The 27,821-nt window shown below is 48.4% G+C and overlaps 1 protein-coding gene across 1 annotated transcript in view; it reads left to right on the top strand.

Moving 5' to 3' along the window:
* Window positions 1-27,821, top strand: part of CIP2A (cellular inhibitor of PP2A) — a 156,204-nt gene that overhangs the window by 76,294 nt on the left and 52,089 nt on the right. Inside the window, exons 8-11 of the mRNA XM_063953637.1 lie at window positions 16,311-16,386; window positions 24,937-25,164; window positions 25,621-25,780; window positions 27,122-27,263. Of these exons, the coding sequence (XP_063809707.1) occupies window positions 16,311-16,386; window positions 24,937-25,164; window positions 25,621-25,780; window positions 27,122-27,263 (606 nt within the window). The remainder of the gene's footprint in view (window positions 1-16,310; window positions 16,387-24,936; window positions 25,165-25,620; window positions 25,781-27,121; window positions 27,264-27,821) is intronic.

Below are 27,821 nucleotides of genomic sequence, written 5' to 3'. Positions count from 1 at the left end.
TTCAGTAACGGCAGAAGACTTCAGTAACGAGGTACAGCGCAGCGCGCCATGCTCCCACACATACTTCCAACGGCACTTACAGGATGCAGGGAGTGGGGGGCCGCACTGGGCAGCATGTTACTGAAAGTCAGACTGGCTATGCAAGTGATATTCTAAGTGCCTAGGCACTAAATATGAGCCCCCGCCAGTATAAATATTCAAAATCGATCGGGACTACAGCGTGCCGGGAGGAGGCGTGGCTTAGCCCTCACAGCTTACCAGCGCCATTTTCTCTCTTCACAGACTTGCAGAGACGCTGGCCCGGACCTCCACTCTCCTGATAAAGTACAGAAGTACAGGGAGCAAAACAGGGGGGGGCACAGTAATTTGGTGCTATTATAACAGCGCAGACATCATATATTCTTTCTCAGTATTATATGGGCGCTGGGTTGTGAGCTGGTAAACTCCCTCTGTGTTTCTCTAATAGGCTTCCCTGTGGGTTTGTCCCTTATAGCCAGTGTGAGTGTGTGTGTCAGTACAGTATGTCGACATGTCTGAGGCTGAGTGCTCCTCCCCGGAGGAAGTTACTGGGGGCGCAGAGAAGGATTTGGGAATGACTCTGTCTGCACCGCCGACTGCTGATTGGGTAAATATGTTGAGTACATTGAATGCAAATATGGCGTTATTGTCTAAAAGGCTGGATAAATCTGATTCTCAGACACAATCGTGGAGAAAATCCATGGAGGACGCCTTGTCCCAAGTACAGGTCCCTTCAGGGTTGCAAAAGCGTCCATTTACCCAAATAGCTGATACGGATACCGACACGGACTCTGACTCCAGTGTCGACTATAGTGAGGCCAGTTTACATCCAAAATTGGTTAAGAGTATTCAGTACATGATTGTGGCTATTAAAGATGTTTTACATATTTCTCTATCGTCCTAGTGGATGCTGGGGTTCCTGAAAGGACCATGGGGAATAGCGGCTCCGCAGGAGACAGGGCACAAAAAGTAAAGCTTTCCGATCAGGTGGTGTGCACTGGCTCCTCCCCCTATGACCCTCCTCCAAGCCAGTTAGATTTTTGTGCCCGGCCGAGAAGGGTGCAATTCTAGGTGGCTCTCCTAAAGAGCTGCTTAGAGAAAGTTTAGCTTAGGTTTTTTACTTTACAGTGAGTCCTGCTGGCAACAGGATCACTGCAACGAGGGACAGAGGGGAGAAGAAGTGAACTCACCTGCGTGCAGGATGGATTGGCTTCTTGGCTACTGGACATCAGCTCCAGAGGGACGATCACAGGTACAGCCTGGATGGTCACCGGAGCCTTGCCGCCGGCCCCCTTGCAGATGCTGAAGTAAGAAGAGGTCCAGAATCGGCGGCAGAAGACTCCTCAGTCTTCTAAAGGTAGCGCACAGCACTGCAGCTGTGCGCCATTTTCCTCTCAGCACACTTCACACGGCAGTCACTGAGGGTGCAGGGCGCTGGGAGGGGGGCGCCCTGGGAGGCAAATGAATACCTATTTTGGCTAAAAATACCTCACATATAGCCTCCGGAGGCTATATGGAGATATTTAACCCCTGCCAGAATCCGTTAAGAGCGGGAGACGAGGCCGCCGAAAAAGGGGCGGGGCCTATCTCCTCAGCACACAGCGCCATTTTCCCTCACAGAAAGGCTGGAGGGAAGGCTCCCAGGCTCTCCCCTGCACTGCACTACAGAAACAGGGTTAAAACAGAGAGGGGGGGCACTAATTTGGCGATATGCTTATATATTAAGATGCTATAAGGGAAAACACTTATATAAGGTTGTCCCTATATAATTATAGCGTTTTTGGTGTGTGCTGGCAAACTCTCCCTCTGTCTCTCCAAAGGGCTAGTGGGTCCTGTCCTCTATCAGAGCATTCCCTGTGTGTGTGCTGTGTGTCGGTACGTGTGTGTCGACATGTAGGAGGACGATGTTGGTGAGGAGGCGGAGCAATTGCCTGTAATGGTGATGTCACTCTCTAGGGAGTCGACACCGGAATGGATGGCTTATTTAGGAAATTACGTGATAATGTCAACACGCTGCAAGGTCGGTTGACGACATGAGACGGCCGACAAAAAATTAGTACCGGTCCAGACGTCTCAAAAACACCGTCAGGGGTTTTAAAACGCCCGTTTACTTTAGTCGGTCGACACAGACACAGACAGGGACACTGAATCCAGTGTCGACGGTGAATAAACAAACGTATTCCTTATTAGGGCCACACGTTAAAGGCAATGAAGGAGGTGTTACATATTTCTGATACTACAAGTACCACAAAAGAGGGTATTATGTGGGATGTGAAAAAACTACCATAGTTTTTCCTGAATCAGATAAATTAAATAAAGTGTGTGATGATGCGTGGGTTCCCCCCGATAGAAAATTATGGGCGGTATACCCTTTCCCGCCAGAAGTTAGGGCGCGTTGGGAAACACCCCTTAAGGTGGATAAGACGCTCACACGCTTATCAAAACAAGTGGCGGTACCGTCTATAGATAGGGCCGTCCTCAAGGACCAGCTGACAGTAGGCTGGAAAAATATCATAAAAAGTATATACACACATACTGGTGTTATACTGCGACCAGCGATCGCCTCAGCCTGGATGTGCAGAGCTGGGGTGGCTTGGTCGGATTCCCTGACTAAAAATATTGATACCCTTGACAGGGACAGTATTTTATTGACTATAGAGCATTTAAAGGATGCATTTCTATATATGCGAGATGCACAGAGGGATATTTGCACTCTGGCATCATGAGTAAATGCGATGTCCATAACTGCCAAAAGATGTTATGGACACGACAGTGGTCAGGTGATGCAGATTCCAAACGGCACAAAGGTGTATTGCCGTATAAAGGAAGAGGAGTTATTTGGGGTCGGTCCATCGGACCTGGTGGCCACGGCAACTGCTGGAAAATCCACCGTTTTTTACCCTAAGTCACATCTCTGCAGAAAAAGACACCGTCTTTTCAGCCTCAGTCCTCTCGTCCCTATAAGATCATATCTGCCCAGGGATAGAGGAAAGGGAAGAAGACTGCAGCAGGCAGCCCATTCCCAGGAACAGAAGCGTTCCACCGCTTCTGACAAGTTCTCAGCATGGCGCTGAGACCGTACAGGACCCCTGGATCCTACAAGTAGTATCCCAGGGGTACAGATTGGAAGGTCGAGACGTTTCCCTTTCGCAGGCTCCTGAAGTCTGCTTTACCAAGGTCTCCCTCCGACAAGGAGGCAGTATGGGAAAAAATTCACAAGCAGTATTCCCAGCAGGTGATAACTAAATTACCCCTCCCACTACAAGAAAAGGGGTATTATTCCACCCTATATTGTGGTACTGAAGCCAGAAGGCTAGGTGAGACTTATTCTAAAAAATTTTTTGAACACTTACAAAGGTTCAAATCAAGATGGAGTCACTCAGAGCAGTGATAACGAACCAGGAAGAAGAGGACTATATAGTGTCCCGGGACATCAGGGATGCTTACCTCTATGTCCCAAATTTGCCCTTCTCACTAGGGGTACCTCAGGTTCGTGGTGCAGAACTGTCACTATCAGTTTCAGACGCTGCCGTTTGGATTGTCCACGGCACCCCGGGTCTTTACCAAGGTAATGGCCGAAATGATGATTCTTCTTCGAAGAAAAGGCGTCTTAAGTATCCCTTACTTGGATGATCTCCTGATAAGGGCATAGTCCAGGGAACAGTTGGAGGTCGGAGTAGCACTATCTCGGATACTGCTACAACAGCACGGGTGGATTCTAAATATTCCAAAATCGCAGCTGATCCGACGACACGTCTGCTGTGCCTAGGGATGATTCTGGACACAGTCCAGAAGAAGGTGTTTCTCCCGGAAGAGAAAGCCAGGGAGTTATCCGAGCTAGTCAGGAACCTCCTAAAAACAGTGCATCATTGCACAAGGGTCCTGGTAAAAATGGTGGCTTCCTACGAAGCAATTCCATTCGGCAGATTTCACGCAAGAACTTTTCAGTGGGATCTGCTGGACAAATGGCCCGGATCGCATCTTCAGATGCATCAGCGGATAACCCTATATCCAAGGACAAGGGTGTCTCTCCTGTGGTGGTTATAGAGTGCTCATCTTCTAGAGGGCCGCAGATTCGGCATTCAGGATTGGATGCTGGTGACCACGGAGCCCAGCCCGAGAGGCTGGGGAGCAGTCACACAAGGAAAAAATTTCCAGGGAGTGTGATCAAGTCTGGAGACTTTTCTCCACATAAATATACTGGAGCTAAGGGTAAATTTATAATGCTCTAAGCTTAGCAAGACCTCTGCTTCAAGGTCAGCCGGTATTGATCCAGTGGGAAAAACATCACGGCAGTCGCCCACGTAAACAGACAGGGCGACACAAGAAGCAGGAGGGCAATGGCAAAAACTGCAAGGACTTTTCGCTGGGCGGAAAATCATGTGATAGCACTGTCAGCAGTGTTTCATCCCGGGAATGGAAACTGGGAAGCAGACTTCCTCAGCAGGCACGACCTCCACCCGGGAGAGTGGAAACTTCATCGGGAAGTTTTTTCCACATGATTGTAAACCGTTGGGAAATACCAAAGGTGGACATGATGGCGTCCCGTCTGAACAAAAAACGGGACAGGTATTGCGCCAGGTCAAGAGACCCTCAGGCAATAGCTGTGGACGTTCTGGTAACACCGTGGGTGTACCAGTCGGTGTATGTGTTCCCTCCTCTGCTTCTCATACCTAAGGTGCTGAGAATTATAAGACGTAGAGGAGTAAGAACTATACTCATGGCTCCGGATTGGCCAAGAAGGACTTGGTACCCGGAACTTCAAGAGATGCTTACAGAGGTCTTATGGCCTCTGCCGCTAAGAAAGGACTTGCTTCAGCAAGTACCATGTCTGTTCCAAGACTTACCGCAGCTGCGTTTGTCGGCATGGCGGTGGAAAGCCGGATCCTAAGGGAAAAAGGCATTCCGGAAGAGGTCATTCCTACCCTGGTCAAAGCCAGAAAGGAGGTGACCGCACAACATTATCACCACAGGTGGCGAAAATATGTTGCGTGGTGTGAGGCCAGGAAGGCCCCACAAAGAAATTTCAACTCGGTCGTTTCCTGCATTTCCTGCAAACAGGAGTGTCTATGGGCCTCAAATTGGGGTCCATTTAGGTTCAAATTTCGGCCCTGTCGATTTTCTTCCAGAAAGAATTGGCTTCAGTTCCTGAAGTCCAGAAGTTTGTCAAGGGAGTATTGCATATACAACCCCCTTTTGTGCCTCCAGTGGCACTGTGGGATCTCAACGTAGTTCTGGGATTCCTCAAATCACATTGGTTTAAAACCAGTCAAATCTGTGGATTTGAAGCATCTCACATGAACAGTGACCATGCTCTTGGCCCTGGCCTGGACCAGGCGAGTGTCAAATTGGTGGTTTTTTCTCAAAAAAGCCCATATCTGTTTGTCCATTCGGACAGGGCAGAGCTGCGGACTCGTCCCCAGTTCTCTCCCTAAGGTGGTGTCAGTGTTTCACCTGAACCAGCTTATTGTGGTGCCTTGCACCTACTAGGGACTTGGAGGACTCCAAGTTGCTAGATGTTGTCAGGGCCCTGAAAATGTGTTCCAGGACGGCTGGAGTCAGGAAAACTGACTTGCTGTTATCCTGTATGCACCCAACAAACTGGGTGCTCTTGCTTCTAAGCAGACTATTGCTAGTTGGACGTGTAATACAATTCAGCTTGCACATTCTGTGGCAGGCCTGCCACAGCCAAAATATGTAAATGCCCATTCCACAAGGAAGGTGGGCTCATCTTGGGCGGCTGCCCGAGGGGTCTCGGCTTTACAACTTTGCCGAGCAGCTACTTGGTCAGGGGCAAACACGTTTGCTAAATTCTACAAATTTGATACCCTGGCTAAGGAGGACCTGGAGTTCTCTCATTCGGTGCTGCAGAGTCATCCGCACTCTCCCGCCCGTTTGGGAGCTTTGGTATAATCCCCATGGTCCTTTCAGGAACCCCAGCATCCACTAGGACGATAGAGAAAATAAGAATTTACTTACCGATAATTCTATTTCTCGGAGTCCGTAGTGGATGCTGGGCGCCCATCCCAAGTGCGGATTATCTGCAATACTTGTACATAGTTACAAAAATCGGGTTATTATTGTTGTGAGCCATCTTTTCAGAGGCTCTGCTGTTATCATACTGTTAACTGGGTTTAGATCACAAGTTGTACGGTGTGATTGGTGTGGCTGGTATGAGTCTTACCCGGGATTCAAAATTCCTCCCTTATTGTGTACGCTCGTCCGGGCACAGTACCTAACTGGCTTGGAGGAGGGTCATAGGGGGAGGAGCCAGTGCACACCACCTGATCGGAAAGCTTTACTTTTTGTGCCCTGTCTCCTGCGGAGCCGCTATTCCCCATGGTCCTTTCAGGAACCCCAGCATCCACTACGGACTCCGAGAAATAGAATTATCGGTAAGTAAATTCTTATTTTCTGAACCTGCTGTTCCTGATGCAAGGGTTTGTTTGTATAAGGGAAAGAAGCCTGAGGTGACGTTTCCCTGATAAAAGGTGGCAGGTTCCCAATAGAATTTTTATGGCATATCCTTTCCCCTCTGACGACAGGGAAAAGTGGGAGTCATCTCCCAGTGTTGACAAAGCTCTGTCGCGGCTGTCCAAGAAGGTGGCGCTTCCGTCTCCCGACACTGCTGCCGTTAAGGACCCTGCGGATCGTAAGCAGGAAACGACATTAAAGGCCATTTATGTCACTACGGGTGCACTCCTCAGACCTGCCGTGGTGTTGGCATGGGTGAGTAGTGCTATAGCTAAGTGGGCTGATAATTTGCCATCTGACATGGATACCCTGGATAGGGATAACATTGTTTTGACTCTCGGTTATGTCAGGGACGCTGCAGCTTACCTAAAGGATGCAGCGAGGGATATTGGCCTCTTGGGATCAAGGGCCAATGCCATGGCAGTCTCGGCCAGGAGAGCGCTGTGGATTCATCAATGGAATGCTGATGCCGACTCCAAGAAAGCTATGGAAGCTCTCTCATATAAAGGTAGTGTCTTGTTTGGTGACGGCCTCGCTGACCTGGTGTCTACCGCTACAGCGGGTAAGTCATCTTTTCTTCCTTATGTTCCAGCACAACAGAAAAAGGCACCCCATTATCAGATGCAGTCCTTTCGGCCTAATAAATACAAAAAAGGAAGAGGCTCGTCCTTCCTTGCTTCAAAAGGTAGAAGAAGGGGGAAAAGGTCGCCTGCTGTGTCAGGCTCCCAGGACCAAAAGTCCTCTCCGGCCTCTGCCAAGTCCACCACATGACACTGGGGCTCCCCTACGGGAGTCCGTGTCGGTGGGGGCGCGTCTCCGACTCTTCAGTCAGGTCTGGTTTCACTCGGGCCTAGATCCTTGGGTGTTAGACATAGTATCCCAAGGGTACAAACTGGAGTTTCAGGAGGTGCCCCCCCCACCAGTTTTTCAAATCAGCCTTGCCTGTTTCTATCCCAGAAAGGGAAGTAGTGTGTGCTGCGATAAAAAAGCTGTGTCAACAGAGTGTCATTGTCCAGGTACCCCCGTCCCAACGGGGAGAAGGGTTTTATTCGAGCCTCTTTGTCGTGCCAAAGCCAGATGGCTCGGTCAGACCGATCCTGAACCTAAAATCCCTCAATCTGTACTTGAAAACTTTCAAGTTCAAGATGGAATCTCTTCGAGCAGTGATCTCCAGTCTAGAAGGGGGGGGATTTTATGGTGTCAGTCGACATAAAAGATGCCTACTTACACGTCCCGATATATCCTCCGCATCAAGCTTTCCTGAGATTTGCGGTGCAGGATTATCATTACCAATTTCAGAAGTTGCCGTTTGGGCTTTCCACGGCCCCGAGGGTCTTCACCAAGGTGATGGCGGAAATTATGGTACTCCTACGCAAGCAGGGTGTCACAATTATCCTGTACTTGGACGTTCTCCTGATAAAGGCGAGATCGAAGGAGCAGTTGCTAAGAAATGTAGAACTCTCCCTGACGGTTCGGCAACATCATGGTTGGATTCTGAATTTGCCAAAGTCTCAGTTGATTCCGACAACTCGGCTGCCTTTCTTGGGCATGATCCTGGACATGGAGCTGCAGAGAGTGTTTCTTCCAGCGGAAAAAGCTGTGGAAATCCAATGCATGGTCAAGGAGATTCTGAAACCGGCAAGAGTGTCTATTCATCAATGCACTCGAGTGCTAGGGAAGATGGTTGCGGCTTATGAAGCCATTCCGTTTGGCAGGTTTCATGCCCGGGTGTTTCAGTGGGACCTGCTGGACAAATGGTCCGGGTCTCCCCTGCACATGCACCGGCAAATAAATCTATCTTCCAGGACCAGAATATCTCCTGTGGTGGCTGCAAAGTTCTCACCTTCTCGAGGGACGCAGATTCGGGATCCAGGATTGGGTCCTGCTGACCATGGATGCAAGTCTCCGAGGCTGGGGAGCAGTCACACAAGGAAGAAGTTTCCAGGGAAAATGGTCAAGCCAGGAAACTTGTCTCCACATAAACGTTCTGGAGTTAAGAGCCATTTACAACGGCCTTCTGCAAGCGGAACACCTTTTCGAGGTCTACCTGTCCTGATTCAGTCGGACAACGTAACAGCGGTGGCGTACGTAAACCGCCAGGGCGGAACAAAGAGCAGAGCGGCGTTGGCGGAGGCCACAAGAGTTCTCCGCTGGGCGGAAAAGCACGTGAGCGCTCTGTCAGCAGTCTTCCTTCCGGGCATGGACAACTGGGAAGCAGACTTCCTCAGCAGACACCATCTCCATCCAGGAGAGTGGGCTCTTCATCAAGAGGTATTTGCAGAAGTGACAAGGCATTGGGGAATTCCTCAAATAGACATGATGGCGTCTCGCCTCAACAAGAAGCTTCTGAGGTATTGTTCCAGGTCAAGGGACCCCCAAGCCAGTGCAGTGGACGCCCTGGTAACTCCGTGGGTGTTTCAGTCGGTATATGTGTTCCCTCCACTTCCTCTCATTCCAAAAGTGTTGAGGATCATTAGACGAACAAGGGTTCCGGCAGTACTCGTCGTTCCAGATTGGATACGGAGGGCCTGGTATCCGGATCTTCAGGAATTGCTCATAGAAGATCCTTGGCCGCTTCCTCTCAGAGAGGACCTGTTACTGCAGGGGCCATGCGTATTTCAGGACATACCGCGGCTGCGTTTGACGGCGTGGAGGTTGAACGCCAAATCCTAGCTGAAAAGGGTATTCCCTGGGAAGTCATACCCACTCTCCTTAAGGCTAGAAAGGAGGTCACGGCGAAGCATTATCACCGTATTTGGAGAAAATGTGTCGTGGTGTGAAGCCAAGAAAGCTCCTACGGAGGAGTTTCAGCTGGGTCGTTTCCTCCATTTTTTGCAGGCAGGCGTGGATGCAGGCCTGAAATTGGGTTCCATCAAAGTTTAGATTTCAGCTTTATCTATTTTCTTTCAGAAAGAATTGTCCGCCCTTCCTTAAGTTCAGACTATCGTGAAGGTAGTGCTGCATATCCATCCTCCGTTTGTGCCACCCGTGGCACCGTGGGATCTTGAAGTGGTGTTAAAATTTCTTGTGTCTCACTGGTTTGAACATTGCGAAAGGTTGAGTTGAAATTTCTCACTTGGAAAGTGGTCATGCTTTTGGCCTTGGCGTCCGCCAGACGGGTATCGGAATTGGCGGCTTTGTCTCACAAGAGCCCATATTTGATTTTCTCTGACGTCCTCGTGGATGCTGGGGACTCCGTAAGGACCATGGGGAATAGACGGCTCCGCAGGAGACTGGGCACATCTAAAGAAAGATTTAGGTCTATCTGGTGTGCACTGGCTCCTCCCCCTATGACCCTCCTCCAAGCCTCAGTTAGATTTCTGTGCCCGGCCGAGCTGGATGCACACTAGGGGCTCTCCTGAGCTCCTAGAAAGAAAGTGTAGTTTAGGTTTTTTATTTTACAGTGAGACCTGCTGGCAACAGGCTCACTGCAGCGAGGGACTAAGGGGAGAAGAAGCGAACCTACCTAAGTGGTGGTAGCTTGGGCTTCTTAGGCTACTGGACACCATTAGCTCCAGAGGGATCGCACACAGGACCCGACCTCGTCGTCCGTTCCCGGAGCCGCGCCGCCGTCCCCCTTACAGAGCCAGAAGCAAGAAGGTCCGGAAAATCGGCGGCTGAAGACTTCTGTCTTCTCCAAGGTAGCGCACAGCACTGCAGCTGTGCGCCATTGCTCCTCATGCACACCACACACTTCGGTCACTGATGGGTGCAGGGCGCTGGGGGGGGGGGGCGCCCTGAGCAGCAATAAATAACACCTTGGCTGGCAAACTGACACCATATATAGCCCCAGAGGCTATATAGGTGTATATTAACCCCTGCCAGAAATATTAAAATAGAGGGAGAAAGCCCGCCGAAAAAGGGGCGGAGCCATCTCCCTCAGCACACTGGCGCCATTTTCCCTCACAGCTTCGCTGGAAGGATCGCTCCCTGGCTCTCCCCTGCAGTCCTGCACTACAGAAAGGGTAAAAAAGAGAGGGGGGGCACAAATTTAGGCGCAGTATAATATACATATGCAGCTATATGGGGAAAACACTCTTTATAGGTGATATCCCTGTGGTATATAGCGCTCTGGTGTGTGCTGGCATACTCTCCCTCTGTCTCCCCAAAGGGCTTTGTGGGGTCCTGTCCTCTGTCAGAGCATTCCCTGTGTGTGTGCTGTGTGTCGGTACCGCTGTGTCGACATGTATGATGAGAAAAATGATGTGGAGGCAGAGCAAATGCCTGTAAATGTGTTGTCACCCCCTGAGGGGTCGACACCTGTGTGGATGGACTTATGGAAGGAATTACGTGACCGTGTCAGCTCCTTACATAAAAGGTTTGACGACATAGGGCAGCCGGCTACTCAGCTTGTGACTGTTCCAGCGTCTCAGATGGCAGACACAGATGTCGACACGGATACCGACGACGATGAGACTAGTGTACCCTCCGATAGGTCCACCCGTTACATGATTGAGGCAATGAAAAATGTATTACACATTTCTGATAGTACCCCAGGTACCACAAAAAAGGGTATTATGTTCGGTGAGAAAAAACTACCAGTAGTTTTTCCTGCATCTGAGGAATTAAATGAGGTGTGTGAGGAAGCCTGGACTTCCCCCGATAAGAAATTGATAATTTCTAAACGGTTATTGGCAGCGTACCCTTTCCCGGAGGATAGGTCAGTTGGGAAACGTCCCCTAGGGTAGATAAAGCGCTTACACGTTTATCAAAACAGGTGGCACTACCGTCTCCGGATACGGCCGCCCTAAAGGATCCTGCTGATAGAAAGCAGGAGGCTACCCTAAAAGCTATATATACACACACGGGCATTATATTGCGACCAGCGATTGCATCAGCATGGATGTGCAGTTCTGCTGCCGCGTGGTCAGATTCCCTGTCAGATAATATTGATACCCTGGATAGGGACACTATTTTGCTGACAGTAGAGCATATAAAGGACGCTGTCTTATACATGCGTGATGCACAGAGGGATATTTGCCGGCTGGCATCAAAAATAAGCGCAATGTCCATTGCCGCCAGAAGGGGGTTATGGACTCGGCAGTGGTCAGGTGATGCCGATTCAAAAAGGCACATGGAAGTTTTGCCTTATAAGGGGGTGGAACTGTTTGGGGATGGTCTTTCAGACCTCGTTTCCACAGCTACGGCTGGGAAATCGAAATTTTTGCCACAGGCTACCCCACAGCAAAAGAAGGCACCGTATTATCAAGTACAGTCCTTTCGGCCCCATAAACACAAGAGGGCTCGAGGCGCATCCTTTCTGCCGAGAGGCAAAGGTAGAGGGAAAAAGCTGCAGCATACAGCCAGTTCCCAAGAGCAAAAGTCCTCCCCCGCGTCCGGTAAGTCCACAGCATGACGCTGGGGCTTCACAGGCGGATCCGGGTATGGTGGGGTCCCGTCTCAGAAATTTCAGCACACAGTGGGCTCTCTCACAGGTGGATCCCTGGGCCCTTCAAGTAGTATCTCAGGGGTACAGGCTGGAATTCAAGACGCCCCCCCCCCCCCCCCCCCCCCCGCCGTTTTCTAAAATCTGCCTTACCAGCAACACCCTCTGCCAGTGTTGGTGGCTATCCAAAAACTGTATTCACAGCAAGTGATTGTCAAGGTACCCCTCCTTCAGCAAGGGAAGGGTTACTATTCCACAATGTTTGTGGTACCGAAACCGGACGGTTCGGTGAGACCCATCTTAAATTTAAAATCCTTGAACACTTATATCAAAAGGTTCAAGTTCAAGATGGAATCGCTCAGGGCGGTTATTGCGAGCCTGGACGAGGGGGATTACATGGTCTCCCTGGACATCAAGAATGCGTACCTGCATGTCCCCATTTACCCTCCTCACCAGGAGTACCTCAGATTTGTGGTACAGGACTGTCACTATCAGTTCCAGACGCTGCCGTTTGGGTTATCCACGGCACCGAGGGTCTTTACCAAGGTAATGGCCGAAATGATGATACTCCTTCGCAAGAAGGGAGTTTTAATTATCCTGTACTTGGACGATCTCCTGATAAAGGCGAGGTCCAAGGAACAGTTGGTAGTGGGGGTAGCACTTTCTCGGGAAGTGCTACAACAGCGCGGCTGGATTCTCAATATTCCAAACTCACAGCTGGTCCCGACGACACGTCTTCTGTTCCTGGGAATGATTCTGGACACAGACCAGAAAAAAGTGTTTCTTCCAGTGGAAAAAGCCGAGGAGTTGTCATCTCTAGTCAGAGACCTCCTAAAACCGGGACAGGTGTCGGTACATCAATGCACACGAGTCCTGGGAAAAATGGTAGCTTCGTACGAAGCGATTCCATTCGGAAGGTTCCACGCAAGGACTTTCCAGTGGGACCTGTTGGACAAATGGTCCGGGTCCCATCTCCAGATGCAACAGCGGATAACCCTGTCGGCAAGGACCAGGGTGTCGCTGCTGTGGTGGCTGCAGAGGGCTCATCTACTAGAGGGCCGCAGATTCGGAATACAGGACTGGGTCCTGGTGACCACGGATGCCAGCCTTCGGGGCTGGGGCGCAGTCACACAGGGAAGAAATTTCCAAGGACTGTGGTCAAATCAGGAGATTTCGCTTCACATAAATATTCTAGAGCTAAGGGCCATTTACAATGCCCTAAGCCAAGCAAGGCGCCTGCTTCAGAACCAGCCGGTACTGATCCAATCAGACAACATCACGGCGGTCGCCCATGTAAACAGACAGGGCGGCACAAGAAGCAGGAGGGCAATGGCAGAAGCCACAAGGATTCTCCGATGGGCGGAAAATCATGTGTTAGCACTGACAGCAGTGTTCATTCCGGGAGTGGACAACTGGGAAGCAGACTTCCTCAGCAGGCACGACCTCCACCCGGGAGAATGGGGACTTCATCCAGAAGTCTTCCAAATGCTGGTAAACCGGTGGGAAAGACCACAGGTGGACATGATGGCGTCCCGCCTCAACAAAAAGCTAAAAAGATATTGCGCCAGGTCAAGGGACCCTCAGGCGATCGCTGTGGACGCTCTAGTAACACCGTGGGTGTACCAGTCGGTTTATGTGTTTCCTCCTCTGCCTCTCATTCCCAAGGTACTGAGAAAAGGGCATTCCGGAGGAAGTCATCCCTACCCTGAGCAAAGCCAGGAAGGATGTCACTGCAAAACATTATCACCGCATTTGGCGGAAATATTTTGCTTGGTGTGAGGCCAGGAAGGCCCCAACGGAGGAATTTCAACTGGGTCGATTCCTGCATTTCCTGCAAGCAGGGGTGACGTTGGGCCTCAAATTGGGGCCCATTAAGGTCCAGATTTCGGCCCTGTCGATTTTCTTCCAGAAAGAACTGGCTTCACTGCCTGAAGTTCAGACTTTTGTCAAAGGAGTTCTGCATATTCAGCCTCCTTTTGTGCCCCCAGTGGCACCTTGGGATCTCAATGTGGTTTTGGAGTTCCTGAAATCACATTGGTTTGAACCACTTAAGACTGTGGATTTGAAATATCTCACGTGGAAAGTGGTCATGCTGTTGGCTCTGGCTTCGGCCAGGCGTGTGTCAGAATTGGCGGCTTTGTTTTATAAAAGCCCTTATCTGATTTTCCATATGGATAGGGCAGAGTTGAGGACTCGTCCTCAGTTTCTCCCGAAGGTGGTATCAGCGTTTCACTTGAACCAGCCTATTGTGGTGCCTGCGGCTACTAGGAACTTGGAGGATTCCAAGTTACTGGACGTAGTCAGGGCCCTGAAAATTTATGTTTCCAGGACGGCTGGAGTCAGGAAAACTGACTCGCTGTTTATCCTGTATGCACCCAACAAACTGGGTGCTCCTGCTTCTAAGCAGACTATCGCGCGCTGGATTTGTAGCACTATTCAGCTGGCGCATTCTGCGGTGGGACTACCGCAGCCTAAATCTGTAAAAGCCCATTCCGCAAGGAAGGTGGGCTCATCTTGGGCGGCTGCCCGAGGGGTCTCGGCTTTACAACTTTGCCGAGCTGCTACTTGGTCAGGGGCAAACACGTTTGCAAAATTCTACAAATTTGATACCCTGGCTGAGGAGGACCTGGAGTTCTCTCATTCGGTGTTGCAGAGTCGTCCGCACTCTCCCGCCCATTTGGGAGCTTTGGTATAATCCCCATGGTCCTTACGGAGTCCCCAGCATCCACTAGGACGTCAGAGAAAATAAGAATTTACTCACCGGTAATTCTATTTCTCGTAGTCCGTAGTGGATGCTGGGCGCCCATCCCAAGTGCGGATTGTCTGCAATACTTGTAAATAGTTATTGTTACACAAATCGGGTTGTTATTGCGAGCCATCTGTTCAGAGGCTCCGTTGTTATCATACTGTTAACCGGGGTTCCTATCACGAGTTATACGGTGTGATTGGTGTGGCTGGTATGAGTCTTACCCGGGATTCAAAATCCTTCCTTATTGTGTCAGCTCTTCCGGGCACAGTGTCCTAACTGAGGCTTGGAGGAGGGTCATAGGGGGAGGAGCCAGTGCACACCAGATAGACCTAAATCTTTCTTTAGATGTGCCCAGTCTCCTGCGGAGCCGTCTATTCCCCATGGTCCTTACGGAGTCCCCAGCATCCACTACGGACTACGAGAAATAGAATTACCGGTGAGTAAATTCTTATTTTCCATGCGGATAGAGCGGAATTGAGGACTCGTCAACAATTTCTGCCGAAGGTGGTTTCTTCGTTTCACATAAATCAACCTATTGTGGTGCCTGTGGCTACAGATGCCGTGACGGTGCCAAAATCTCTCGATGTCGTAAGAGCTTTGAAAATGTATGTCGCCACAATGGCTCTTGTTAGGAAAACGGAGGCTCTGTTTGTCCTGTATGCTTCCAACAAGATTGGAAATCCTGCTTCCAAGCAGACTATTGCACACTGGATTTGTAATACGATTCAGCACGCTCATTCTACAGCTGGATTTGCCGTTGCCGAAGTCAGTGAAGGCCCATTCTACCAGGAAGGTGGGCTCATCTTGGGCGGCTGCCCGAGGGGTCTCGGCACTTCAACTTTGCCGAGTAGCTACGTGGTCGGGTTCAAACACTTTTGCTAAGTTCTACAAGTTTGATACCCTGGCTGATGAGGACCTCATGTTTGCTCAATCGCTGCTGCAGAGTTGTCCGCACTCTCCCGCCCGGTCTGGAGCTTTGGTATAGACCCCATGGTGCTTTTGGAGTCCCCAGCATACTCTAGGACATGGGTCTTCAACCTGCGGCCCTCCAGCTGCTGTGAAACTACACATCCCAGCATGCACTGCCTCAGTTTTAGCATACCTTAATAGCAAAACTGTGGCAGGGCATGCTGGGATGTGTAGTTTCACAGCAGCTGGAGGGCCGCAGGTTGAAGACCCATGCTCTAGGACGTAAGAGAAAATAGGATTTTATTACCTTCCGGTAAATCCTTTTCTCCTAGTCCGTAGAGGTTGCTGGGCGCCCATCCCAGTGCGGACTGTTACTTGCAGTTGTTGTTGTTTTCGGTTACTCGAAGGTTGTGTATCGGTTATGTTCAGCTTGTTGCTGTTTTACGTTCATACTGTTCTCTGGTATTCCTGGTAATCCAGTTGTACGGTGTGTTGTGGTGTGAGCTGGTATGTATCTCACCCTTAGTTTAACAAAAATCCTTTTCCTCGAAATGTCCGTCTCCCTGGGCACAGTTCCTATAACTGAGGTCTGGAGGAGGGGCATAGAGGGAGGAGCCAGTTCACACCCATTCAAAGTTTTATGGTGTGCCCATGTCTCCTGTTGATCCTGTCTATACCCCATGGTCCTTTTGGAGTCCCCAGCATCCTCTACGGACTAGGAGAAAAGTATTTACCGGTAGGTATTAAAATCCTATTTTTTTTTCTCTCTAATAGATATGAGCATTTTAATTCATGTCTTATTCAAGTGCTTGGACTTCTACATGGCAAGGATCCTGACTCTGCTTTCAAGGTATAACGCCTATATATTTTTTTTTTTCACCTGTAAACTGGCAACTAATTTAATTTTTTTTAACAGCATTCATGAAATGCATGAGTTTTATACATAGAACGGTGCATTTATAAAAGTGTGGCTTTGAAACAAAAAGTGTGTGTGTGTGTGTGTGTATGTATGTGTGTGTGTATATATATATATATATATATATATATATATATATGTATATATATGTATATGTATGTGCATGTGTGTTCCCTCAAAATTCTACACACAATACTTAATAGTTGTTGTTTTATTGTTTGTTTTTTAGATTTTTGCTAATTTATTCAAAATAAAAAACTAAGAAATCACGTGTAAATAAGTATTCACAGCCTTTGCTCAATGCTTTTTTGATGCACTTTTGGCAGCAATTACAGCCTCAAGACTTTTTGAATATGATGCCACAAGCTTGGCACACCTATCTTTGGGCAGTTTCGCCCATTAATCTCTGCAGCACCTCTCAAGCTCCATCAGGTTGGATGGGAAGTGTCTCTGCACGGCCATTTTCAGATCTCTCCAGAGATGTTCAATCGGATTCAAGCCTGACCCCTGGCTGGGCCACTCAAGGACATTCACAGAGTTGTCCTGAAGCCACTCCTTTGATATCTTGGCTGTGTGCTTAGGGTCGTTGTCCTGCTGAAAGATGAACAGTCGTCCCAGTCTGAGATCAAGAGCGCTCTCGAGCAGGTTTTCATCCAGGATGTCTCTGTACATTGCTGCATTCATCCATCTTTCCCTTTATCCTGACTAATCTACCAGTTCCTGCTGCTGAAAAACATCCCCACAGCATGATGCTGCCACCACCATGATGCTGCCACCACCATGCTTCACTGTAGGGATGGTATTGGCCTGGTGATGAGTGGTCCCTGGTTTCATCCAAACATGACACCTGGCATTTACGCCAAAGAGTTCAATCTTTGTCTCTTCAGAACGTAGAATTTTGTTTCTCATGGTCTGAGAGTCCTTCAGGTGCATTTTGGCAAACGCCAGGCTTGCTGCAGAGTGCTTTTTACTAAGCAGTGGCTTTCGTCTGGCCACTCGACTATACAGGCCTGATTTGTGGATTGGTGCAGAGATGGTTGTCCTTCTGGAAGGTGGTTCTTCTCTCCACAGAGGAATGCTGTAGCTCTGACAGAGTGACCATTGGGTTCTCTGTCACCTCCCTGACTAGGGCCCTTCTTCCCTGATAGCTCAGTTTAGACAGCCGGCCAGCTCTAGGAAGAATCCTGGTGGTTCTGAACTTCTTCCATTCACGGATGACGGAGGCCACTGTGCTCATTGGGACCTTCAAAGCAGCAGATATTTTTCTGTACCCTTCCCCAGATTTGTGCCTCGAGACAATCCTGTCTCGGAGGTCTACAGACAATTCCGTTGACTTCATGCTTGGTTTGTGCTCAGACATGCACTGTCAAGTGTGGACCTTATATAGAAAGGTGTGTGCCTTTCCAACTCATGTCCAATCAACTGAATTTACCACAGGTGGACTCCAATTAAGCAGTAGGAACATCTCTAGGATGATCAGTGGAAACAAGATGCACCTGAGCTCAATAATAAATTTGCAAAAATTTAAAGAGAACTTTTTTTACGTCATTATGGGGTATTGTATGTAGAATTTTGAGTTGAAAAATTTATTTATTCCATTGTAGAATAAGGCTGTAACATAACAAAATGTGGAAAAAGTGAAGCGCTGTGAGTACTTTCCGGATGCACTGAAAAGTTGGCGTGTTCACTTCCTTCACAAACTCGTTGTGGAGTTGAACAAAGGCCAGTGGAAAGCCTTAATCATCTATGACTACAAGATTGTTCTGTGACAGTAGGAGAGTTTGACCAACTGCAAGCTGCTTTTGGGGAGAGAGCACCATCCCAAACCACTGTATTTATTTGAGTGGTTTGAAGAATTTTGGCACAGGAGACTCAATAAGACAAGGAGCAGTGTGACTGACCAGTCCACCATCAGAGAGGACAACGTTGCTGCCAGGTTTCTGCATGCTGGATACCTCATCAGCTGACTCCGAGCAGGAGGAGGCTTGGGTGACTTTGTTCCGCAACATGCTAGCCTGGTTTGTTGGCAGTTGCTCAGACTCTCTGTGAAATCAACCGGGGAGACCATGGACCCTAGTTGAAGTTGTGCCGCAACAGAAGTTCTAACATAAGCGCAGTGTGGCCAAGCAGATGGTAGCTGTTTTTGTGGTCAAGACTGGTCATGTAGCTACCATACCACTCATGGAGCAGTGCACTGGGGACTGGTACGCCAACCAATGCCTGACGTAAGTGCGGGAAATCATTTCCAGGCGCCATCCAAGAACTCTCATCATGGCCATGCTCCTGCCCATAAGTCCAGGAAAGTGGTAGATTTTCTGGCCCATGAACACATCCAGGATCTTGGTCATCCACCATACAGTCCAAACCTAGCCCCATGTGACTTTCGTGTACCCACAAATCAAGCGCAAGATGCTTGGGATTCATCTTGAGTCAACGTAAGCTTCAGCGGAGACCTTCATTCAGCCTATAGAAGACATACCTGCTTCGGACTGGTCCAGCTGCTTCACCTAGTGGTTTGAATGCATACAACTTTGCATCGACGACTCTGGCGAATACTTTGTAAATGTAATGTTCACTCTGTTTGTAACTATAACACTTTCTCTGACGTCCTAGTGGATGCTGGGAGCTCCGTAAGGACCATGGGGAATAGACGGGCTCCGCAGGAGTCTGGGCACTCTAAAAGAAAGATTAGGTACTATCTGGTGTGCACTGGCTCCTCCCTCTATGCCCCTCCTCCAGACCTCAGTTAGAATCTGTGCCTGGCCAGAGCTGGGTGCTCCTAGTGGGCTCTCCTGAGCTTGCTAGAAAAGAAAGTATTTGTTAGGTTTTTTATTTTCAGTGAGATCTGCTGGCAACAGACTCACTGCTACGTGGGACTGAGGGGAGAGAAGCAAACCTACCTGCTTGCAGCTAGCTTGTGCTTCTTAGGCTACTGGACACCATTAGCTCCAGAGGGTTCGAACACAGGGCCTGACCTCGATCGTCCGTTCCCGGAGCCGAGCCGCCGTCCCCCTTGCAGAGCCAGAAGACAGAAGAGAAGGATGAAATCGGCGGCTGAAGACTCCGGTCTTCATTAAGGTAGCGCACAGCACCGCAGCTGTGCGCCATTGCTCCCTCTGCACACCACACACTTTGGTCACTGTAGAGTGCAGGGCGCTGGGGGGGGGGGGCGCGCGCCCTGGGCAGCAATAAAAATACCTTCGGCATAAAAATACACATAATACAGTCTGTGACTGTTTATGTGTAAAACCCCCGCCATTTTTTAATCAGAAACAGGACAGAAGCCCGCCGCTGAGGGGGCCGGGCCTTCTTCCTCAGCACACCAGCGCCATTTTCTCTTCACAGCTCCGCTGGAAGGAAGTTCCCCAGGCTCTCCTCTGCAGTATCCTGGTACACAAAGGGTGAAAAGAGAGGGGAGAGCACATAAATTTAGGCGCAAAAATTGTATATACAGCAGCTACTGGGTAAACACTGAGTTGTAGTGTAATCCCTGGGTTATATAGCGCTGGGGTGTGTGCTGGCATACTCTCTCTCTGTCTCTCCAAAGGGCCTTGTGGGGGAACTGTCCTCAAATAGAGCATCCCCTGTGTGTGTGGTGTGTCGGTACGCGTGTGTCGACATGTCTGAGGTAAAAGGCTCCTCTAAAGAGGTGATAGAGCGGATATCTGTGTGAGAGGGTGTCTCCGTCGACAACGCCGACACCTGTTTGGATATGTGTAAAGTGCTAAGGTGAATTTATTGCACAAAAGGTTAGGGAACAGACAGGAAATCTACCCATGTCTGTCCCTATGTCACAGAGACCTTCAGAGTCTCTCAATGCTCACTATCCAAAATAACAAACACTGGTATCGACACGGAGTTTAACTCCAGTGTCGACTACGATAATGCAAAGTTACAGCCAAAATGGCTGAAATGTATTCAATATATGATTATTGTAATAAAACATGATTTGCATATCACTGATGACTCATCTGTCCCTGACACGAGAGTACACATGTTTAAGGGGAAGAATGCTGAGGTAAATTTCCCTCCTCTCATGAGGAAAAAGAGCGGGAATCTCCAGACAAGAGACGGCAGCTTCCCACAAGAGAATTCTCAGGCTGTATCCTTTCCCCACTAGGGCCAGGATGTGTTGAGAATCTTCCCCTAGGGTGTCCTGTTTGCACAGACGGTAGCACTTGCTATTCTCAGGGATCCTGCAGATAGCGTGCACATTCTAGTATACTACCCAGACCGGCGATTGTGTCGGCATGGGTTTATAGCGCTGTGGCAGCGTGGACAGGTACCTTACCAGCAGAGATTGAGACCCTAGTATGCATATAGATATAAATATATTAAAGATGCTGTCTTAAGTGATAGATATATAGTTATAAAGCATGCCCAAAGAGACATGAGTATACTGGGTCCTAGAGTCAAAGCTATGTCGATCTCTGCTTGACGTGTCCTGTAGAATATGCATTGGACAGATGATGCCGACTTAAGAGGCATATGGAAGGCTGAGGATTGTGTGGAGAAGGGTTCTCAGGCCTGGTCTCCACAGCTATAGCTGGTAATTCTGCTAGTTTGCCTTATATTCCTGCACAGCCTAAGAAAGCACGACATCATTAAATGCAGCCTTTCGAATAACGAAACAAGAAAGTCTGAAGTGCGTCCTTTCTTGTCAGAGCCGGGGACAGAGAAAAGAAGCTGCACAACACAGCTAGTTCCCAGGAACAGAAGTCCTCCCCGGCCTCTACAAAAATCCACCAATGTCGCTGGGGCTCCACAGGCGGAGCTAGGCCCGGTAGGGACACGCCTTTGTAAGTTCAGCCACAAGTGGGTTCACTCCCTGTTAGATCCCTGGGCAATAGATATTGTGTTTCAGGGATACAAGCTGGACTGTGAGAAGATGCCCCCTCACCGACGGCCCTGCGGGCTTTCCCCCAAGAGAGGGAGCCAGTGTTAACTGCAATTCACAAATTGTATCTTTAACAGGTGGTGGTCAAGGGTCCCCTCCTTCAACAAGAGGGTGTTATTATTCGACCATGTTGTAATCCCGAAACCAGACGGTTCGGTCAGACCCATATTGAATTAAAAATCCCTGAACATATACCTGAAAAGGTTCAAGTTCAAGATGGAATCGCTAAGAGCGGTCAGTGCAAGCCTAAAAAGGGGAGACTTTATCGTGAATCGGGACATAAGGGATGCATACCTTCATGTCCCCATTTATTCACCTCATTAGGCGTACCTCAGAATTGCGGTACGGGATTGTCATTACCAATTTCAGATGTTGCCGTTTGGTCTCTCCACGGCCCCGAGAATATTCACCAAGGTAATGGCGGATATGATTGTGCTCCTGCGGAAGCAAGGTGTCACTATTATCACGTACTTGGACGATCTCCTCATAAAAGTGAGATCAAGAGAGCAGTTGCTGAACAGCGTATCACTTTCTCTGGAAGTGTAACGGCAACACGGCTGGATTCTATATATTCCAAAGTCGCAGTTGGTTCCTACAGCTCATCTGCCTCTCCTAGGCACGATCCTAGACACAGACCAGAAAGGGTTTATCTCCCGATAGAGAGAGCTCAGGAGCTCATGACACTGGTCAGGAATCTATTAAAACCAAAACAGGTGTCAGTGCATCACTGCACTCAAGTCCTGGGAAGGATGGTGGCATCATACGAGGCCATCCCCTTAGGCAGGTTCCATGCGAGGACCTTCCAATGGGACTTACTGGACAAGTGGTCCGGATCACCTCTTCAGATGCATCGGTTAATCACCCTATCCCCCAGGGCCAGGGTGTCTCTCCTGTGGTGGCTGCAGAGTGCTCACCTTCTCGAGGGCCGCAGATTCGGCATTCAGGACTGGGTCCTGGTGACCACGGATGCAAGCCTCCGAGGGTGGGGGGCAGTTACACAGGGAAGAAATTTCCAAGGTCTGTGGTCAAGGCAACAGACTTGCCTCCACATCAATATCCTGGAACTAAGGGCCATTTACAACGCCCTAAGTCAAGCGGAGATCCTGCTTCGCGACCAACCGGTTCTGATCCAGTCAGACAACATCACGGCGGTCGCCCATGTAAACCGCCAGGGCGGCACAAGAAGCAGGATGGCGATGGCAGAAGCCACAAGGATTCTTCGATGGGCGGAGAATCACGTGTTAGAACGGTCAGCAGTGTTCATTCCGGGAGTGGACAACTGGGAAGCAGATTTCCTCAGCAGGCACGACCTCCACCCGGGAGAGTGGGGACTTCGTCCAGAAGTCTTCACACAGATTGTAAATCGTTGGGAACTGCCACAGGTGGACATGATGGCGTCCCGCCTCAACAAAAAGCTAAAAAAATATTGCTCCAGGTCGAGGGACCCTCAGGCGATAGCTGTGGACGCACTAGTGACACCGTGGGTGTACCAGTCGGTTTATGTGTTCCCTCCTCTTCCTCTCATACCCAAGGTACTGAGGATAGTAAGAAAGAGAGGAGTAGGAACTATACTCATCGTTCCGGATTGGCCAAAGAAGAACTTGGTACCCAGAACTACAAGAAATTATCTCAGAGGACCCATGCCTCTGCCTCTCAGACAGGACCTGTTGCAGCAGGGGCCCTGTCTGTTCCAAGACTTACTGCGGCTGCGTTTGACGACATGGCGGTTGAACGCCGCATCCTAGCGGAAAAAGGCATTCCAGATGAAGTAATTCCTACGCTGATAAAAGCTAGGAAGGATGTGACAGCAAAGCATTATCACCGCATATGGCGGAAATATTTTGCTTGGTGTGAGGCCAGGAAGGCCCCAACAGAGGAATTCCAGCTGGGTCGATTTCTGCACTTCCTACAGTCAGGGGTGACTATGGGCTTAAAATTGGGGTCCATAAAGGTCCAGATTTCGGCCCGATCTATTTTCTTTCAAAAAGAACTGGCTTCACTGCCTGAAGTTCAGACGTTTGTTAAGGGAGTGCTGCATATCCAGTCCCCTTTTGGGCCTCCAGTGGCACCTTGGGATCTTAACGTTGTGTTGGATTTCCTGAAATCCCACTGGTTTGAGCCACTTAAGACCGTGGAGCTAAAGTATCTCACGTGGAAGGTGGTCATGTTGTTGGCCTTAGCTTCAGCTAGGCGCGTCAGAATTGGCGGCTTTGTCATGTAAAAGCCATATCTGATCTTCCATATGGACAGGGCAGAATTGAGGACTCGTCCCCAGTTTCTCCCAAAGGTGGTATCAGCGTTTCATTTGAACCAACCTATTGTGGTGCCTGCGGCTACTCGGGACTTGGAGGATTCCAAGTTGCTGGACGTAGTCCGGGCTCTGAAAATTTATGTTTCCAGGACGGCTGGAGTCGGGAAAACAGACTCGCTATTTATCCTGCATGCACCCAACAAGTTGGGTGCTCCTGCTTCAAAGCAGACTATTGCTCGCTGGATCTGTAGCACGATTCAGCTAGCGCATTCTGCGGCTGGCCTGCCGCATCCTAAATCAGTAAAAGCCCATTCCACAAGGAGGGTGGGCTCTTCTTGGGCGGCTGCCCGGGGGGTCTCGGCTTTACAGCTTTGCCGAGCTGCTACTTGGTCGGGTTCAAACACATTTGCTAAGTTCTACAAGTTTGATACCCTGGCTGAGGAGGACCTTGAGTTTGCTCATTCGGTGCTGCAGAGTCATCCGCACTCTCCCGCCCGTTTGGGAGCTTTGGTATAATCCCCATGGTCCTTTCGGAGTTCCCAGCATCCACTAGGACGTCAGAGAAAATAAGAATTTACTCACCGGTAATTCTATTTCTCGTAGTCCGTAGTGGATGCTGGGCGCCCGTCCCAAGTGCGGACTCTCTGCAATACATGTATATAGTTATTGCGTAACTAAAGGGTTATTGTTATGAGCCATCCGTTGTATGAGGCTCAGTTATTGTTCATACTGTTAACTGGGTATGGTTATCACAAGTTGTACGGTGTGATTGGTGTGGCTGGTATGAGTCTTACCCTGGATTCCAAATCCTTTCCTTGTTGTGTCAGCTCTTCCGGGCACAGTTTCCTTAACTGAGGTCTGGAGGAGGGGCATAGAGGGAGGAGCCAGTGCACACCAGATAGTACCTAATCTTTCTTTTAGAGTGCCCAGTCTCCTGCGGAGCCCGTCTATTCCCCATGGTCCTTACGGAGTTCCCAGCATCCACTACGGACTACGAGAAATAGAATTACCGGTGAGTAAATTCTTATTTTTTGTGCATCTGGAAAGTTGTATCACACCCCATCATATACTGTAGATATCAAAACGATGTCCTTAAATGCCTATGGCATCAGAGCTTTAACACGTGTTCTTGAAGCAGATGCTGTTAATGATGATGTCACCAGACTGTTGTTAAATTTGATATAAAAGTAAAAACGTAAAAGCATGCTTTCACTCCACAACTGGTAAGCCAGTTATAAAGTACTTTTATATGTCCATTTTATGCACTGTGTGCATGCCCTGTTTACTACATTCAACATTCTGCAGTGATCTTAACTGACTCTCCTGTATTTTTCAGGTGTTAGAATTGTTGCTGGCTTTCTGTTTTGTCCCCAGCTTACGGCACATTCTACGACAAACTATTTTGGAGCAATCTGGTATTCCTGGAACAGGGAATGGCAGAGTGGGGCCGCGCACAAAGTCTTCAGAACCAGTTGTGGCACTTGTTCATTGGTCAAGCCATGCGCTGGAAGCCCCTCAGAACTGTGCAGTACTGGCGTTGGAGCTCTTCAAGGAAGTGTTTGCTGTATGTTTCTGCTTTTTGTGGGGTTTATGTATAAATGGTAAAGGTGTGGTCAGGTTGGGGATGGAGGTAAAAGTCAAAGTTTAATAGCAGAGCGGTAAAATACTTTAGAGGGAGGTTAGATCAATTGGCCATGAAAAATAAAATGAGTTGGCTTTATTGAATGTTTTTCAACCACTGACCTGTACTAGACTCTAGCTGGTCAATGAAATGGTACAGGAGAAGAAGTACTATAGACTTAAATAACTAAAGAAATACAATTCAGCTTGACAGAATGAACAGCTACTTTTAGATACTAAAATCATGGGTGAAGCTTTGTACTATAGGGTACTTGTAGCCAAACATGAAAAAGTACAGGAGTTCTTAAAAATGTACAAAGTGATCAGAAACATGTTCCAAATATAATATTCAAAACATACTACTGTGCTGATAGTCCCATTTGATTTCTCTTTTGTTTAGGATGCCATTGACACAGGTACCAGCCAGTCAGCAGAACGCTTTATTGACCTTCTGATGCCAGTTATTCTTGAGCAACTTCTTGTTCCTGATCAGTCTTTGGATGAATTATTAACAAAGAAGAAATGTGAAAGAATAGGAAAAGCAATGGATGTATTGATCAATATCCTTTTACTGTCGCTCAATTTTAAAGTTTACTTGGATATATGTTCTGTTTGTAATATATTTGACAATATTTGCTTGGTTACACACATGGTAATATGGTCCGTTACAGCTACAGGAGATACTTACTGGGTGGATATGTATAGAAGCTAATTGATGAAATTATCAGATATAAGTTTGTACAATTTGCATTGCTGCATCATGTGTCTGGCATGTATGTGTTTCCTGCACAGTGATTGAGAATTGAGCCGTCTCAGTGCAGCCTCACTGCGATATTCCACAATATACCAGTGGAGCTTTTAAGAAGCACCAGAACCGCTCACTTCTTTAGTTATCTTTGCCTACTTATTCGTTACCTTATGCAAAACAAAGCCCTATGTTTTATATATGCAGTTTTTATCTTATTGTAAATGTAGACGGCACTCCAGGCGATTGCAATATACATATGGCTTACTGTATTTAGTTGCAGAAGCTTATGCAACTAAATAACTGTAAGTTTATTGCAATCTTCTGGCATGCAGTCTATTTCTGAATGTATAAGGCAGTACTCTGAATCCACTGTGTGTAAGCAAAAAAACGTAAAAATTTTTTTTTCTGAATATAGGGGGTAATTCAGAGGCGATCGCTGCAAAAAGCATCTCGCTGGTGCGATCGGCTCTGCCTGATTGACGTGAAGAGGCAGGCGCGGGGCGGGTGGGGGCGTGCCAATGGTGTTAGAACTAGTGATGAGCGGATTCGGTTTTACTCGGTTCTCAAAACCGAATCTTATTGGCTATCCAAAACACGTGACATCAGTGAGCCAATAAGATTCGGTTTTGAGAACCGAGTAAAACCGAATCCGCTCATCACTAGTTAGAACGCCGTTGGGAGGTGGGGGGGGCGGAGAGACGTGTTCCATACAATGCAGGTGTGTCCGGACCATTGCTGGGGCGGGCCACGGCGGCTGCATGATGTCGCATCACGCAGCCGCTGCGACCCAAAACATGGCAGGTTGCGAAAGCATTGCCAGCGTGCTATTTTGTAGCTAATAGCACCGATAATGACAGGGGCCCCTGCTTGCACCGCCAGGGGCATACATGGGGGAGAAACTATATCCTGTGCTTGTGACGTGCGCTGATACCACTTCTCCCCCATATCAGAGGATCATACATTTACCCCAAAGTAACTTGCTTTTTTGCTTTGCTTACAAACCTAAAACAGGCTTGTAGTCTGTAAACTTCTTTAGCAGAAGACCATTCCAAGTGTGTATGATTTAAGGTGTTTTTTTTACAAAAAGATGATTGCTTTACGAAGTGCTCTTCAGTTTTCAGTATTACTGGTATTCTCCTTGACCTATGGTTACCGCTTTGTGGTGATGACTCATTAAAGTCACGCATTGCTAGGAAGCTTGCTGTCAACAGATGTGTTGCTCTTGTGGATTATCAGTTCACATTCAGTGGAGTAGAATCTGGCTTTGGCACCAAAATGGTGGATTCAGAACTGTTGTGAGTTATACTCAAATGAGCTACAGAATCTATAGAACAACAGTTAGAAAAATTTTTCCCTCCTGTATTTTCCCCTGCACTATCCTTACCACCCATGCACCTGGTCTCCCTTTCCTCTTCAGCGACTCTGACACTGCTCACCCATACAATGGGTCTCGCCACTGCATGCTGACTTCATGGTTTGCTCTATACTTTCTCCTGTACTTGTCATTCCTTGTCTGTAGTTTTATGTTTGTATTTATGCTTTATACTGTTTGCAGTGTGTTTCTGAAGTACAGGTTGAGTATCCCTTATCCAAAATTCAAAATCCCAAATTTTTGGGTCCCCTACTGAGATAATGACATATATATTATATATTATGTGTATATATAGATATATAATATACATATATACAGTATGTGTCATTCTCTCAGTAGGGGAAACAAAAATGTGTGATTTTGGATAAGGTATACTCAACCTGTATATTTTTTTTTTTGTTAACCCTTGTATGCACCGTGTGGGGCCTAACAAATAAGATGGTGATAAGTGTGTTACCAATTGTCTCATCAAAGGGAGAGA

Source organism: Pseudophryne corroboree, chromosome 2, assembly GCF_028390025.1.
Source record: "Pseudophryne corroboree isolate aPseCor3 chromosome 2, aPseCor3.hap2, whole genome shotgun sequence".
NCBI lineage: Eukaryota > Metazoa > Chordata > Amphibia > Anura > Myobatrachidae > Pseudophryne > Pseudophryne corroboree.
This window is presented reverse-complemented; position numbering and strand designations above follow the sequence as displayed.